General features: G+C 35.5%; 1 protein-coding gene across 1 annotated transcript in view; it reads right to left on the bottom strand.

Annotated features, from left to right (window-relative positions):
* The window catches only part of UNC13C (unc-13 homolog C), a 469,738-nt gene that overhangs the window by 184,172 nt on the left and 270,768 nt on the right, over positions 1-14,798 (bottom strand). Inside the window, 1 exon segment of the mRNA XM_028506783.2 lies at positions 191-324. Coding sequence (XP_028362584.1) covers positions 191-324 — 134 coding nt within the window.

The following is a 14,798-nucleotide window of genomic DNA, read 5'->3' as shown; positions in this document are numbered from 1 at the left end:
ATGGGGCTTGAACTACAAATTTATATCATCAAATTGATATTTTCTAATAAAATAGAAAAATATTGGTTTGTACTATAGCTTAATTTTTTAAAAATTGTCATTGTTGTGAGAAGATAAGCCATGTTTCAAATATTTTGTTCTTTAGCTTTAGTTAAATAAAATCTATTTGTTTATAAAACAGTGTACTTACTGATTCAGGACAGGTGTGTAGGCAGTCTTATCCTCATCAATAATAGTGACCATCAGGGTAATAAGCTGGGGCCAAAAATCCAAATTCTTGGTAGTTGGTCCCTGCTCTTCCCGAGGAATGTCCTGTTTCTTACTCTGCTCACAAGGTCACATAACATGCAAAAGAAAAGGTTAAATGGTATAACTTTAGTTAGAAGTCACTGTCAAACAGGAGGATCAGAGAAAATTGTTATGAACAAATTAGCTCATGGGAGCCAAAGCTATTAAATTCAGATTTCCTTTCTTCATTGACTGGAACACCAAAGGATAAAGCCACAGTGGCCAGGTTTTAATTTCTAAATGCTTTGGTTTTGGAAGGAATGCTTCTCTTCTGACTATAATCTTAGGAATTACTATTGTAGAAATTATTTCTTTTTGAATTCCTTCTGTACAAAAGTATGTATGTATGCATATGTGTGTGTGAAAAATTTATCCTGCCTAAATATTTTATTCAAAGTCACATTGGTGGCAAGTGGGAAGAACTCAAGGCTGCATGGTTACAAAGTCAGTACTATCAAACCACAATAATACACGTGTTACATGAATGGCCTGTTAACTCTCCCATTCCATCTACAAATGTATCTAACTAACTAAAACTTTGGAACCTTATTTTGTGTGTGTCTGTGTGTAAGCCATGTTTGAATTCTTCTCCATTTATCACACTGAATGAAAGCTCCATCAAGATTAACAAAGTACAGTAACACTTGTGAATGTTTCACATATAAACTTCACACTCAACACATAATTCTTTCAAACATACTAATAAATTATTATGGTTATTCTGTTTGGTTTGTATTAGTTTTAGAGTGCTTCTGCTACATTTACTTTGTAAAATCAGGCAACAAATATAAAGTCAAGACAATTTTTACTCAAGTATACAAATAGGTGGGAAGTATATGGCTTCCTTGACTATTTTTACTAAATTATTTACATGCTGACAGGTCCAGAATATCTGAGAACTTAAATTTGTGGCTCAGGAAATTCATGGGCTCTTTGATATAAAAGGTAGGTTAGATTATAATTGGCCCAATCAGTTGCCATATTTAACTGCTGTGTCTTATCTGAAAATCAGCTACCCTTTGGTATGCATGGAAAGTTGTATGCATGTCTTCTAATGCTGCCCAAGACAGGTAACCAGATTTAGATGAGTCATCACGCAATTACTTTTACTTAAGTTAGAGCACAGCCCAATGTTGAATCCACTTACTATTAGAGATCTCCACACACAGACTGTAATGTGCCCTTAAAGGCATGCAATTTCCCTAAGGTGCTATCAAGTGCTGTTCATTTATTTTCATGCTCAAAATACAGCAGATATTAAAAGTTGGAAAGCAAAATTTAAATAGTAAAAAAATTGGTGGCTGGCACAAATTACTTTGAAATTGCCAAAATGAACTATAAGCAGACTTCATAGGATCTTAAGAACCTTGCATGTCTGGTCCCCAAGAACCATTTGAAAGTCCTTGGCAGCCTTCCCTTCATTTCTGGGACACCTCAAGGCATATCAGCAGATCTTTAAGAAGCAAAAGGCAGGAATGCAGTCTTACAAATATTCAGCCTTACCTACTTTTAAGTTATATTTTCTATTACAATGTATCTTTCTTTTATGAACAGGACTTTATTATTGCCACAATAATGTAATAATTTACTCATTGCATGAGTTCAATGAAATTTCCTTTCTATGATGTGTTTAGATTTCGAGAGTCTGGTGAGTCATAAAGGTTGTAAATAAAATCAGTTCTGATGGTCACAGTGGACTACATTAGAATACTATCATTAATCATCATGATGTGCACATAGCAAACTATATGTTTAACTTATTTCAAGTAATGTAATTAAATGAGAGAAAATGACTATAGATATATATTTAACATCACAGTCACTTATCATCATTCTGCAAAGAGTGATATGGAAAGGAGGAAAGACTAAAGTATAAGGTTGAATATGCATTAATCACAAAGTCCCTCAGCTGTCATATATTATATGTCCATTGCTCTTTTTTATGAAATTAGAGGACTATAGACAGCACCGCTTTTTTTGCATCACATTCTCTATGTTGCATCACAATAAACCAAATGTAATGCTTAATCATTAAATTTTTACATATCACACAGCACTGTCATAAATCAATTTTCCTGTTTTATTAGTGCATTTCAACAGACTGTATATTTGAAATAATGGGGTACAATGATGTATATTAAAATATATACCTGGTTTATTAAGAATTAAATTTTTCTAAGTAAAACTTTATTAATCTCCTAGAAGTTGACTAGGGCATTTAACCTTATGGCTAAAAAAATTAAGATAATGGTAGTACTAATTTTAAAAGCTAATAAATATGTTAATATGTACTGGAACCCTTTTAATTAATACTCAAAACTATATTTTATGATATATTTACATAATATACAAATATAACATAATTATAAATGTAATAAAAAACAAAATCCAAGAAACCTACAAAACTATGACTTAGTAGATCATTAATTATAGTCATCATCATTATAGTGACTAAAATATACTTTATTAATAGATTATTGAGGAAAGAAAGTTGAAAGAAAGTTACAGTGTCCATGACACTGTAATGAGGAGAGGATTTTTTTTAAAAGATTTTATTTATTTATTTTTTTAGAGAGGGAAGGGAGGGAGAAAGAAAGAGAGAGAGAAACATCAATGTGTGGTTGCTTGGGGTTATAGCCTGCAACCCAGCCATGTACCCTGGCTGGGAATCGAACCTGCGACACTTTGGTTCACAGCCTGAGCTCAATCCACTGAGCTATACCAGCCAGGGCAGGATTTTTGAAAGTAGAAAGTTGTCAGAGTCAGCTGAATAAAGCATCCAATAGGCATGTTTACAAAAAATACTTTCCTACAAAAAAGAGCTTGTACAGACATGCTGATAAAATGCACACTCTACCTTCATAATTTCAAATGAGAAAATATGAAGATATTTCATCAAGAAGAGCTCAACATATAGAGGAACTATTACGAGCCAAAAAACAAAAGAGTTGAAATAATAGACAATATCTTCATGGTAATGAGACTTATGCCACACTCCTAGGATTGCTATACATCCATGACATTGCATATGTAATTCTGAAACTGTCCTCTAAAGAGCTGGCCAGCCAAAGTTTGTGGGGAGATATTTGGTAAAGGAATACAAAGGTGCTCATTTAAATGTGAAAGCATATGACATACATACTTGGGGATTTGCTAATAATATGAGGCTACAAGCTCTTGATAAGGTAAAGTTAAATAAGTTATTTCCAGACTTCTTTGAATAATATGTTTGTATGCATAGTAATTCTCTAAGATCGTACTTCTCGGGCTTCAGTGTGTATCAGTATCACTGGGAAGGCTTGCTAAATTACAGATTGGTAAACCCAATCAGCAGAGGTCCTGATGTAGTAGGTCTTGCATGAGGCTTGACAATATGCATGTACAATGAAGTCTCAAGTAATTTTGCTGCTGCAAGTTCAGGGACTAGACTGAGGACCACTGCTCTGAGGGCTAACATTAGAACACTAGTTCTCAAATGCATTTGCTCTTGATAAACCCTCCACTCCCCTCCTCTTTTAGACAACCCCACCTTGTAAAATTTTCCACAGAATAAATGCACCTCTGAAAATACTTTGGGGAAAAAGGCTTTGGAGATAGATGCTATCAAACCCTAAAGTAACTTTTGTTTCATGTTAAGGAATTTGCATTTAAATCAAACTTGATAAGGCCCATTAAGTGATTTTAAACATGGAAGTTTTTAATTACATTTGTTTTTTTAATGACTTGGCAGCAGCAGTAAGTTTAATAAAATCAAATTTATAAAAACATCAAGTAAAATTGATACAACTCATTGCCTAGTTGGTGAGAAAGAAGAGAGAGAAACCAAGTGGAACTATCCAGAATGTAATTAGGTAGGTTGGTCTTGAGTTCAAAAGCATTCTGAATTATTGATATAGATTAAAAAAAATTCCAGGGTATAAATGGTAGCTGAAATTATGGAGTAAATAAGATTACTCAAAGAGAGGCCAGAGGCAAAAGCTTGGGGAAAATTCTAACAAAGAGAAAGAATACAATTTTATTAAAAAGAGGCATAGATGGGGGAATTAAGCTTTTGTTGAAAGGGAGAGAACAGGATCTAGTGTGTATGTGGGAGGATTAGCCTCAAATATAAATGAAAAACATGTTTTCCTTGGAGTCAGATGATAAAAATGCTAGGAATTTCTATCCAGAGAGAAGAGCAGGGGTAAGTAGTGAAGATTTGAAATAGGTCCTTCCAGCAATAGGAGAGAGCCTTGAGTTGCACACACAGTGGCACTGCCAGGTAGCTTTGGAGGTTTTGCTGAGAGTGGCTCCCTGAACGTCTGGTGACACTGCCTGGGATCACCATGAGTTCCCTCCATCACTAGATTTAAATGTCAAGAAAACAGAATGTGGATTTGCTACTGGAGTGCAATGAAAGTAGGGGAGGAAACAGATTTGAGTGTTTGACAAGAAGGGTTGAAGTGTTGGAACAAATTTATTTTGGTCCAGAGGAAGAAAGAAGAAAAATGGAAGGGAAGTGGAGAAATGGATCTAGACAGGGTAGGGAGTAAGAAAGCAGAAAGACAGAAACTGTGTTCAGGTATTTGGACTATGGGAGTGGGAGGCAGGAATGGAGATTAGGTGAAGGCCTCTAGAGCTGAGGTCTAGAAGAGCCAGGGAAAATGATTCCTTAGGTAAGATAATGAAGCTGCTGTTATCTCTGAAAATAACTTACAGAATTCATGCATATGTAAGTAGATGACTGCTACAATGTTCATAGGAAGATAACAAGGCAGGCAAGCAATGATTGAAGTTTTGACAACAAAGTTTATAAATGCTAGAAATTTGGAAAATCAGGACACTGTGGCTCTAAAGACAAAATAAAATAAAAAGACATGTGCCTGAATATTTAACAAGAAATAAGCTTAAAATATAACAAAAAAGGCTGGGAAGATAATATTAATTATTAACTAGGTATCTCATATATGTTTGTAGCTTCCTTTGACTCTGAGTTGGATGTATACCTCCTCACATTTCTGAGACAAGGAAATCTTAGCCCTGGCAGTCCAACAGGTTAGAAAAATGGAAAGTCTGTCAATCGTTTTAGAAACAGATCATAAAGTTTCAGTTGCTCAGCAGATCTGAGATCCCTGTGAAGAGCGATACAGACAGTTTTTCAGCTAGGAGAAGAATGGATATTTATACTGCCCTATACCTAGATGGGATCAGACAGAAAATCCCTAGGTGTCCTTCCTGTACCCCAGGGCAACTAGTGGGAACTTCAATGATGTCAGTGGAGCTATCCTGCTTTCTGCTCTCTCCCAGACACTGCTGCCTTCCTGTAACAGTCTAATAATACTTCTACCACCTCCAAAGCAGCAACAGAGGCATCTTTTCAACTTGTTTTGTATTCAATCCTCACAACAAGACTAGCCTTGAAGACTGGATATACAAACAGATGGTGGACAGACCATGTATGACAGAAATCTGACCCACAATCTTTGCAGCAACTAGTTCAAGACGCCAAACCACAGCTTCTACAGGAGTCAGTGGGGAATGGTCAGCAACTGTTAATCCAACAGTTTCCTCAGGTTTTGTCCTCACTTTCAACTTGCTATCAACCAGAGCAAGCCAAATATGCTCCCCAATCCAACCACATAGAATGTCCTTCTCATGCGCTGACTCCCAGTTTCCCCATGCAAACAAAGTCCAATCATTTCAGGCCTGATGCCTTCCCTGCTTTCTACCATAAAGCTTTCCCACTTTTCTGCCTTTGAGTCTGCCAAATAAAAGTAATGTTGGCTGCCTTCCTTGTTATAGCAAGACCTGGACAATTAGCTTGTTTGCTGTGATTTGGGTGGCCTTCATTCATCTCCAAATATCAAAGCCAAATATTAAAACCCTTATTTCAGAGATAAACTGAGTTACTTTAATTCCCAGCCATCTTCTTCACTGAAAACAAGCATCTAGACCACACTTAAAAACACTTTTTTTATTGTTTATATTCTCAACTCTAAGACTTGGTTATATAGGTTATAGACACATTACAACCATTACCTCCCACTAACAATATTGAGCTGATTTTTATTCTGAGTTAGATCTTGAATGGGAAGAAAAGCTTTCAGAGAATAAAGTTATTGATACTTATATAAAGCCTCTACAGATTTCCTAAATTCTTGAGACTAACCCAACTTCTCTGCACATTCTGGCAGTTTGAGAGCTATAGGCACAATCAGTGTGTTCTCCCACCCCCAGTTTTAGAACTTTCCTAATCGACATTGTAACCTGTTGTCCCAAAAGTTCCTACTAAAGTTATGAGTTAATCCTTACCATTCGTCTCACCACAGCCCCTTCATCTGTTCTTTCAACTAGTGTTGGTTTAATTCCGCTCAATTTTAGCCAGTGTGAAGATGTAGAGAATGCAGCTCTGAGCTCTTCACAGGCTCCTTAGTCTGCTTGCCCAAATACAAATCCATCAGGATATTATAGCGTCCATAATGACTTTACTAAAATTGCTTATCTTGGTAATTTCAGAGGCCAAATTTTGTTTGACTGACTACACTTAAGCAAAATGGTATGAGTCTCTGATTTGAAGGTGTAGACAGAAAGTAAAAAAGAAGCAGGATATGGAAGAATTTTACAGAGGCTTCCAAAAAGAAGGGGAAGAAAATAACAGAGGAGAAACAGGATTTTTTTAAGCTGTATTAACTTTTTGTGAGCAACTTGATCTCCATGCCAGGGAGTTCTACAAATCAGACAAAGACTGTTGGGAGGCAAGATAGAGAGAAGTTAGGGAAAACTCTTGACAGGGTGGAATGAGGAAGCAAAAGAGTACATCTCGGACCAATAAGCTGCTAGGTCCTCTCACCACAGCTCCCACCTCCATGCCTGAGCAAAAGGAAACACTTATGGCAGGAGACTCTGTGGTAGTCCCAGAAGCCAACGACAACAACATGGACTGGCTAGAAGCACATCAATCCAAATTGGAGAAAAAATTGACACCAGAGACCAACCCCAAAGTTCATTATACCATCATTAAATGAAAACTGACAGCACAAGGAGAAGGGGGTGGGGGGCAAGTGGGGGGGTGGAGAAACGCCAGGCTACTGCTGGAGCAGACCCCATTAGGAAAAAGATCCCCTCCCAACCAGGAGGCAAAGACTGAATTCAGTGCCAGAAAGTTCAGGAGCAACCTACCTTTAGAAGCACATAAAGTCCCAAGAACTGACTGACCCAACGTGCACCTCACTCGCTAGTGAGCCCATGTCCACTTTAATGTGTACATTTGCCTCTGGCACAGCAGCGCATCCTAGCGTCTTTATCTCTACCTGAATAAAACTTACTTCAGACTCTCATTCAGACTCATTCTAGTATTCTTTCCTGTGCAAGTCAAGAGCCTGCAGTTCCCTGACCTTGCAGGGACAGGGCTGGCCCAAGGCACAGTACCTATCTGGTGACAACTAGGCCCAATTCCAGGGCCTGGCATGAGGAGACTATCCACAGGCAGGATGAGAGGAAGAACTATGGAAGTTAAAATCAAATAATAAATAAACGCAAGTCTTTATGTCTTTCTTCTTCTCAACTTTTGCCAGGAGCTCATAGACCTACCTACAATGCTGTACTTCTTTTCTTTGTTTTTTAATCACGCTGTAAGACTGAAAAGACTACAGACAATGCTTATTATAATTTATGCATTCTATCAATGAAGAAAATGAGGCTAATAAGTGATCCATCCAAGTTTATGTATAGTCGTAAAGGTCAGACCTTGAAATGTTAATGTCAATTTATTTTGTTTTAAAACCTATTTCATTTTACCTCCTCCTTTCACCTAAAGAAAAAAAATACTTCAGGTAAATAGAAGAATACAGAGTTGGATTTCATTTGCAAGACATACACAAGAAAATTAAGTTACAGATCAATAGGGTTTAAGACCCCTCCTCCTAAAGAGTTTGAGAGCTGTTGCTAAATGGTATCATTTGCATTTTTCATCAATGACCAAAGAAATCTCCTTATATATCTTAATGCCTTGTATAAATAAGGTACCCTTTTTAAGGTGGTGCCAATATTTCCTGTTACTTCTTTTTTCAATTTTTTGCCTCTGGCAGTGTTCAGTCCACAGCTTACTTGGACCATTGCACGTTTAACACCTTTGATTTAGCTACAAAGAAAGGTGTTTTTCACTATTCATCTTTTTTTCCCATTATTAATCTTTAATGCCACAGTCAAAGATGCCTTATTCACCCACCAAATTTTACTGACATATAGTGAGTCATTTAACCTTTGGGGAGAGATTTGGGGAAGGTTGGCTGAATGAGACTGATGCCTGGACCTGCTAATGAACTTGAACTTAATGAATAGCCCTTAGTATTCTGGGTATGCCATGCATACTTTTGAATTTAATTTCATCACAGATAAAGTTGTGCTACCTTTGCCTTTTCAGGGTACTGGGACAGTCTATACTCTGATTGCCATGATTATTGTATAGCTGGCATTTAAAATCCATACATTAAAATATTTCACTTTTATTAAAATAGCAAAGTATTTAAAGAATCTTTACTCAACCTTTTCAGCTTCAATAAGTGAGGTATCTGGACAATGCCCAAGTGCGTTTTAAAGTGTGTGGACACTATACCAGGGGTGTCTAACCTGTGGCCCACAAGCTGCATGTTGGGCTGTGAATGTGGCTCAACACAAAATTGTAAATTTACTTAAAACATTATGAGACTTTTATGTGATTATGTGTTGCAATATATTTAATGTGCAGCCCAAGACAATTCTTCTTCTTCCATTGTGGTGCAGAGATGCCAAAAGGTTGGACACTCCTGCTCTAAATAGTTTTAGCAGCACTAAATGGTTCCTTGAATATGAAGAGACTGTCAATGGTTAAGTGATGTATGTGTACATACATATATATATATGTATATACACACACACATATACATATATATATCTCCACAACTATAAATTGTCATAACTCTGAATGTGGAGATTTAAATATAAAAATTACTTAACAACATAGTATAATAGAAAAAATAATAATTAAACATAGAATCAGAAACAACATTTTGTTTTCAGCTTACCATTAACTTGAAGGAATTGATTTCTTCAACTTTGGATACCTAATATCGAAATAGAAATATACCCACCTAGTCCTATGTTTCTGATAATTCTTGCAAAGCATATAAGTTGAATATCTTAAATAAGAGACATTTATTATCATATTATCATAGTAGGTGAATCCTTACCTTTTATTAAATTTATAGCATATGCTCTGTAATTTGCAAGGTTTTTGCTAGATTCCAAAGAGAGATGCATAAGAAAGGTTTTTGAATATAAAACATTACTATTTTAATGGATCAACTAATAGTTTTGACCTTTTCTTTTTACATCTAGCAGTCATTTATATCCATTTAAGATATCACATCTTTAAAAGAACTAATAGTCCTTAGATGGAACTCAGGAGTATCATGACAGCTGATTTAAATACATAATGGGTGTGGTAGAGAAAGAGATTAGAAGATAAATTGGATTTATCTTATGTGGTCAAGAAAAAAAAGTCTATATTTGTGAAGAAAATTTTCAAGAGAAGACTTTAGCACAACATAAGAAAAAAAATTTAAATATCAGATCTGACCAAATGTTACAAATCTCCAAACATTTAGATGTGTACATGATTTCCTTTGCCTATACTATATCTAAAAAATGACCACATGTCCTGAGTTTCTTTTTCATATGCTTTCTATGAGTATATGCCCATCACTAAATCAGTAGAGATAAAAACACAATCCGTAAGTTTTGAGCACCTGACAGGATATTGATTAAAAACATATGACTATTGTTTTTTTTAATAACTTTATTGAGGTACAATTGATACACAAAACCCTGCATATATTTAGTGTATATAGTTTGATGAGACTGGAGATATGCATACATCCATGGTGCCACCACCAAAACCAGGTAATAAACCTATCCATCGCACCCCAAAGCTTCCTTGCACCCCTTTGCTTTCCTACTGCGCCTCCCCACCCCTGTGGTAAGAATTTAATACAAGATATACTCTCTTAACAAATTTTTAAGTGTGTAACACAACACTGTTAACTATAAGCACCATGCTGCACAGCAGATCTCTAGAACTTATTTATGTTGCATAACTGTAACTTTATGCATGTGGGTGCTCCTTTAAAAGGCTAAAACACATTGTGGCAGAAACCAGACAGCTGTTCACCAAATCTGTTTTCGCTTTTCCTGGAGTATATAGCTAGACTATTGTGGAGGACTAAAGATGGCTACAAATTCTTTGGTGATCCTTCCATTAAGAGGTATGTCTATATTTTCTTCCCTTGAATATGGGTGACTTTGATCAATAAAATATGGTAGAAGTGACATATGTCTCTTTCTAGGCTGAGGATTTAAGAAAATGGCACTCTCAATGCCTGTCACTTGTTTCATTTGCCCTTAAAATCCAGCCACTAAGCTGTGAGGATGTCCAAGTAGCCCCATGGAGAGGTCTGTGTGGAGAAGAACAGACAGATCAGGTGCCATTCTCATCAACAAGTCTTCTGATTTCACCAACCGTCTCCCTGAAGCCCTTATAGATTTTTGCCTACCACCACTTGATCCCAAATATGTTACATGTTTATCACATGATACTAGATAACAAAAACAACTGTATTACCTTTAAATGCTTGACAATCAGTATAATAAGAAAAATGAGGATTAGTGAAATTTTATATTTTAATAGAGATCAATATTTTAATTTTTAAGCTTATGTCAGTGTTTTTCTCAAATTTTATATTTTTTATACCTACTAAAAATTTAGATGCTTATACCTTATCCACATGCTAAGGTGGTGGAGACTCTTATTAAAAACCAAAAGCCAGAAAGTTGTAAATAGTGTTTGGGATGCCTTCTTAGCATCTGAAGTCTATAAATAAAAACATGACAAGATGTCAGCTAATGAATCAAAAGGATCAACTAGAAAACAGAATTCCTGTATTGTCCAAAGTAGACAGAAAGTCAAGATGCAGTCAGGGGGGATTTGTGGAGGATTAGCATCAAGGAAAGCACGTTGAATGTTGTCATGATGCCATATAACTGTCAGGTTGTTCAGAGTCAGAGAGCTTAAGAGTTAAAAGAAGCTGTAAAGATTTCAAGTCCTATTCTTCTCTAGACTTAACGATAAGCAAGCAAACTTTATTTGTATGCCTAAATGTTTCATTATAAGTAATTTATTGATTTTTATGTAGTGAACTAAATCGCTTGAGAGTCATTAAGGCTCCACAATTTATGTCAGACTTCGCAAACACAGTCACTAGGGCCTTGCTTTTCTAAAACTGACTGTTTCTCAATGTTCACCACCCATTATAAATGTGGTCAGTAAACAGAATGGAATTCGCTTCCATCACTCACTGAATAGGTGCAGCAAGCCACCATACATTTTCTTTGTTTGTTTTGTTTTTGTTGTTTTCATCTGTATGTAGAGAAAGATAAAACTACTTAATGTGACACCAAGCAAATACTAAGAGTTATAGAAATGCCAAGTGTTAGCTCGCAGCAGTGGCACAACCCATCAGCAATCGTGGCACAGAAACACTCAACAACTGGTAGTAGGTACAACCAATGAGCTCATAAGAAACAGTTATTATTTCTCACCTACTCCACAAAAAAATCCCCATGAAGACAGAACATAGCCAGCACCAAGTGAGACTCTCTGACTAACCCAAAGATTCCAATACAATCAATGCTCATTTTGCTGAAAATGGTCGGAAACGGTAAGACGTATAACTAACTAGAAGACACAGGTGGGTCCTCACCTCCTTTTGTTCTCTTTATTTCCCCTTTTAGGCATGTGAATCAACTAATCTGAGTGCCACTTTTCATCATCATTTATTTCCTCATTAGTAAAATAATAAATCAGTAAAATTGTCATAAACAAAAGAAATAGAACAGGGGAATCTGAGGGTCTTTCCAAACAGATTACTAATTTGCAAATAACCAAAAAGAGGCTGTGCTTTCTTCATACTCTATCTTAAATTTTACAGATGATAGTACTTATATAGAATTTCCCTCTGGATTTATCAATTTATTGGGTAAACATAAAATTCGTGGTGTAATTTTAAAAATTGTATGGCTTCTGATTAATGCCTGAATCACAACTTATGAGTTTAGTATGGCATAGAGAACAGTGATCTAAACAGTCAATTACCAATTTAGTTGTAAATGTGGCTGTTATCCTAGATGGCAATTAGCAAGCAGAGAAAGAACAAGGTTTCGGTAAAGGCAATATTTTGTTGAGGGAGGAAAATTTCCAAATTAACCTTACATCAAATAATGGCAGCCTAAAACTACCAACATTAAAATAAAAATATCATACCTTACCATTTAACTAGACACCAGCATTGAAAATTCAACTTTTCTCTGGCTAACGACCCTTTAATGCACAAAATCTATTTCTGTAATTTACTTGTGGATATAAAAACACAGAGTTGTTCAACTTTATTAATAGTGGTGACCAGACAAAATTTGTTATTTTTTCTCCATTTATAGTGCTGGAAGGTCCTTATAAGGTATTTTTAAACAAATCATTTCTTTATGGAAGAGATGATTCCAATGGTTCTTCCTTTGTTAACTATAAAACTATATAAACTATACATATAGTTTATAAAAATTATATAAATAAACTATATACATACTTTTACTATGTAGTAAAACTATATATAAACTAGATACATCAACTATAGTGAAATGAATCTTTAGTTGCTCAACATAGTATTTAAAGTTATACTGATTTATTCATTCTCTATAGACTCCTCAGCCTTATATGACAATTCTGAAAGCAGCACTTAGTAAGTACATACTCTGTTTCAGTTACAAAAACCAGCACTTTGCAGCATATTTTATACACTTATGACAATTTCTCACTTAATTATTGACCTAGATCTACTATGTGTAACAAAAGGCCAAATCTTTCTTGCAGGATACGTTATCTTCATTTGGTGTAAATTCTAGGCATACAGAAGGCACTCATTAAGTAATTATTAAGAAAATAAACATGAATTAGGTGTTATATCACCATGTGTGGAGCAAAGAGAACAGAAGCTTAGAAAACATAAATACAAACTAATTTAGTCATACTGCTTATTCACTATTTAAACCCAGTTTTATCAGAAGTAAAAATATAAAGAAAGCAGTAGGAGTCACTTCAAAAAGTAGATATCATTAATTATAGAAAGAAGGTCTGATATTTAAGAAGTTACCAACAAAAGTGGGGAAGGGATGGGGTAAGAAAAAACATGTCTTGCTTCCCATTATAGTAGAAAGGCCATTTCTTAGATCTGTGAAAAATCCATTCTATAGATGACATGGTTCTTAAATGTAAAGTAATGGTGCCCCAGTGCCAACTGTGCCTTATGAGGGGTCTGGCAACATGAGGCAAAGTGTCATGATGAGAAACTCTTGTTAATAGCCACTGAAATGCAAGGCTGGGACTTGGTTAAAGCAAGTGAAATGCCATAAGTGTAAAATTTAAGAGACAACCTTATACTTGCACAATTCAAGGGTTTAATTCTAGTGGACCCTGGTCCTTGCCCACCTATAGTATTATAGCACAGTGTGAATTTCAACAGTTGCTTTGAATTACAGAGCTATTTTCCAATATGGTAGCCACCAGCCAAACATGCCCAGTTAAATTTAAATACAGTTTTGTTCCTCTATTGTTCTAGACACAATAGCTATAATTTGTTGAACCATTTGCATTTTCCCTCTAGAAACTTTTAAATATTGATTTTGAGTTGATGGGTTATATTAGTATTTGTTAAGCAGATATCCCATGTAGGGCACTGAGTGTAAGTGAGGGAAGAGGAAGAAAGGAGTTCTTATGTATGTAATAGCTTCAATCTTTTCTCTAAAGGGCCTTGGTGTAATAGGTGAGCTAAGACTTGCAAAAATAACAGTAGGAAGTGGAACAAATTTCCAAACAGGAGTTAAAGTGGGGAGAAATTATTTACTGTTAGAGCTATCCGGAAAGAAATCTTTATTAAAAAGGTGGTATTTAAATTGAGCCTTTAGGGATAGGTAGAATTTGGAAAAGTGAATGCAGTAGTAGGAGAGCTATATAAAAAAAGGCAAGGCAGGAGGAAAATGAGAGCCATATTTGGAGGAATTCTTGGGTTTGCTTGGACTATAAGGTATGTGGGAGTTGGCATACATCGTGTTTTGTTGGTACCTTCTGTTCTGATAACTTTTAAGAAAAAGTTTTATTATAAATAGACTTTTAATATAAATAGATTAAATTAATAACTTTCATGTCATTAACAGCTGATCTTATGCATAAATTCTATGAATTGTAAAGTCATTTTCACTTCTGAGGTTTGATGACATGAAAAGACAGCAGTGTTAGAACCCAATAATTCCTACCTGACTGTACTTTTGGGAATAGTGTCCTGCTTTGTTTTATGGGGATGTTAGTATCTTACAGCCCTTCATGACTGGATGTATGAGGTCTGTCTGGAAGAAATCCAGCCATTGTTAATATAACAAGAATAGTTTAT

This window comes from Phyllostomus discolor, chromosome 1 (assembly GCF_004126475.2).
Source record: "Phyllostomus discolor isolate MPI-MPIP mPhyDis1 chromosome 1, mPhyDis1.pri.v3, whole genome shotgun sequence".
NCBI classification, from domain to species: Eukaryota; Metazoa; Chordata; class Mammalia; order Chiroptera; family Phyllostomidae; genus Phyllostomus; species Phyllostomus discolor.
This window is presented reverse-complemented; position numbering and strand designations above follow the sequence as displayed.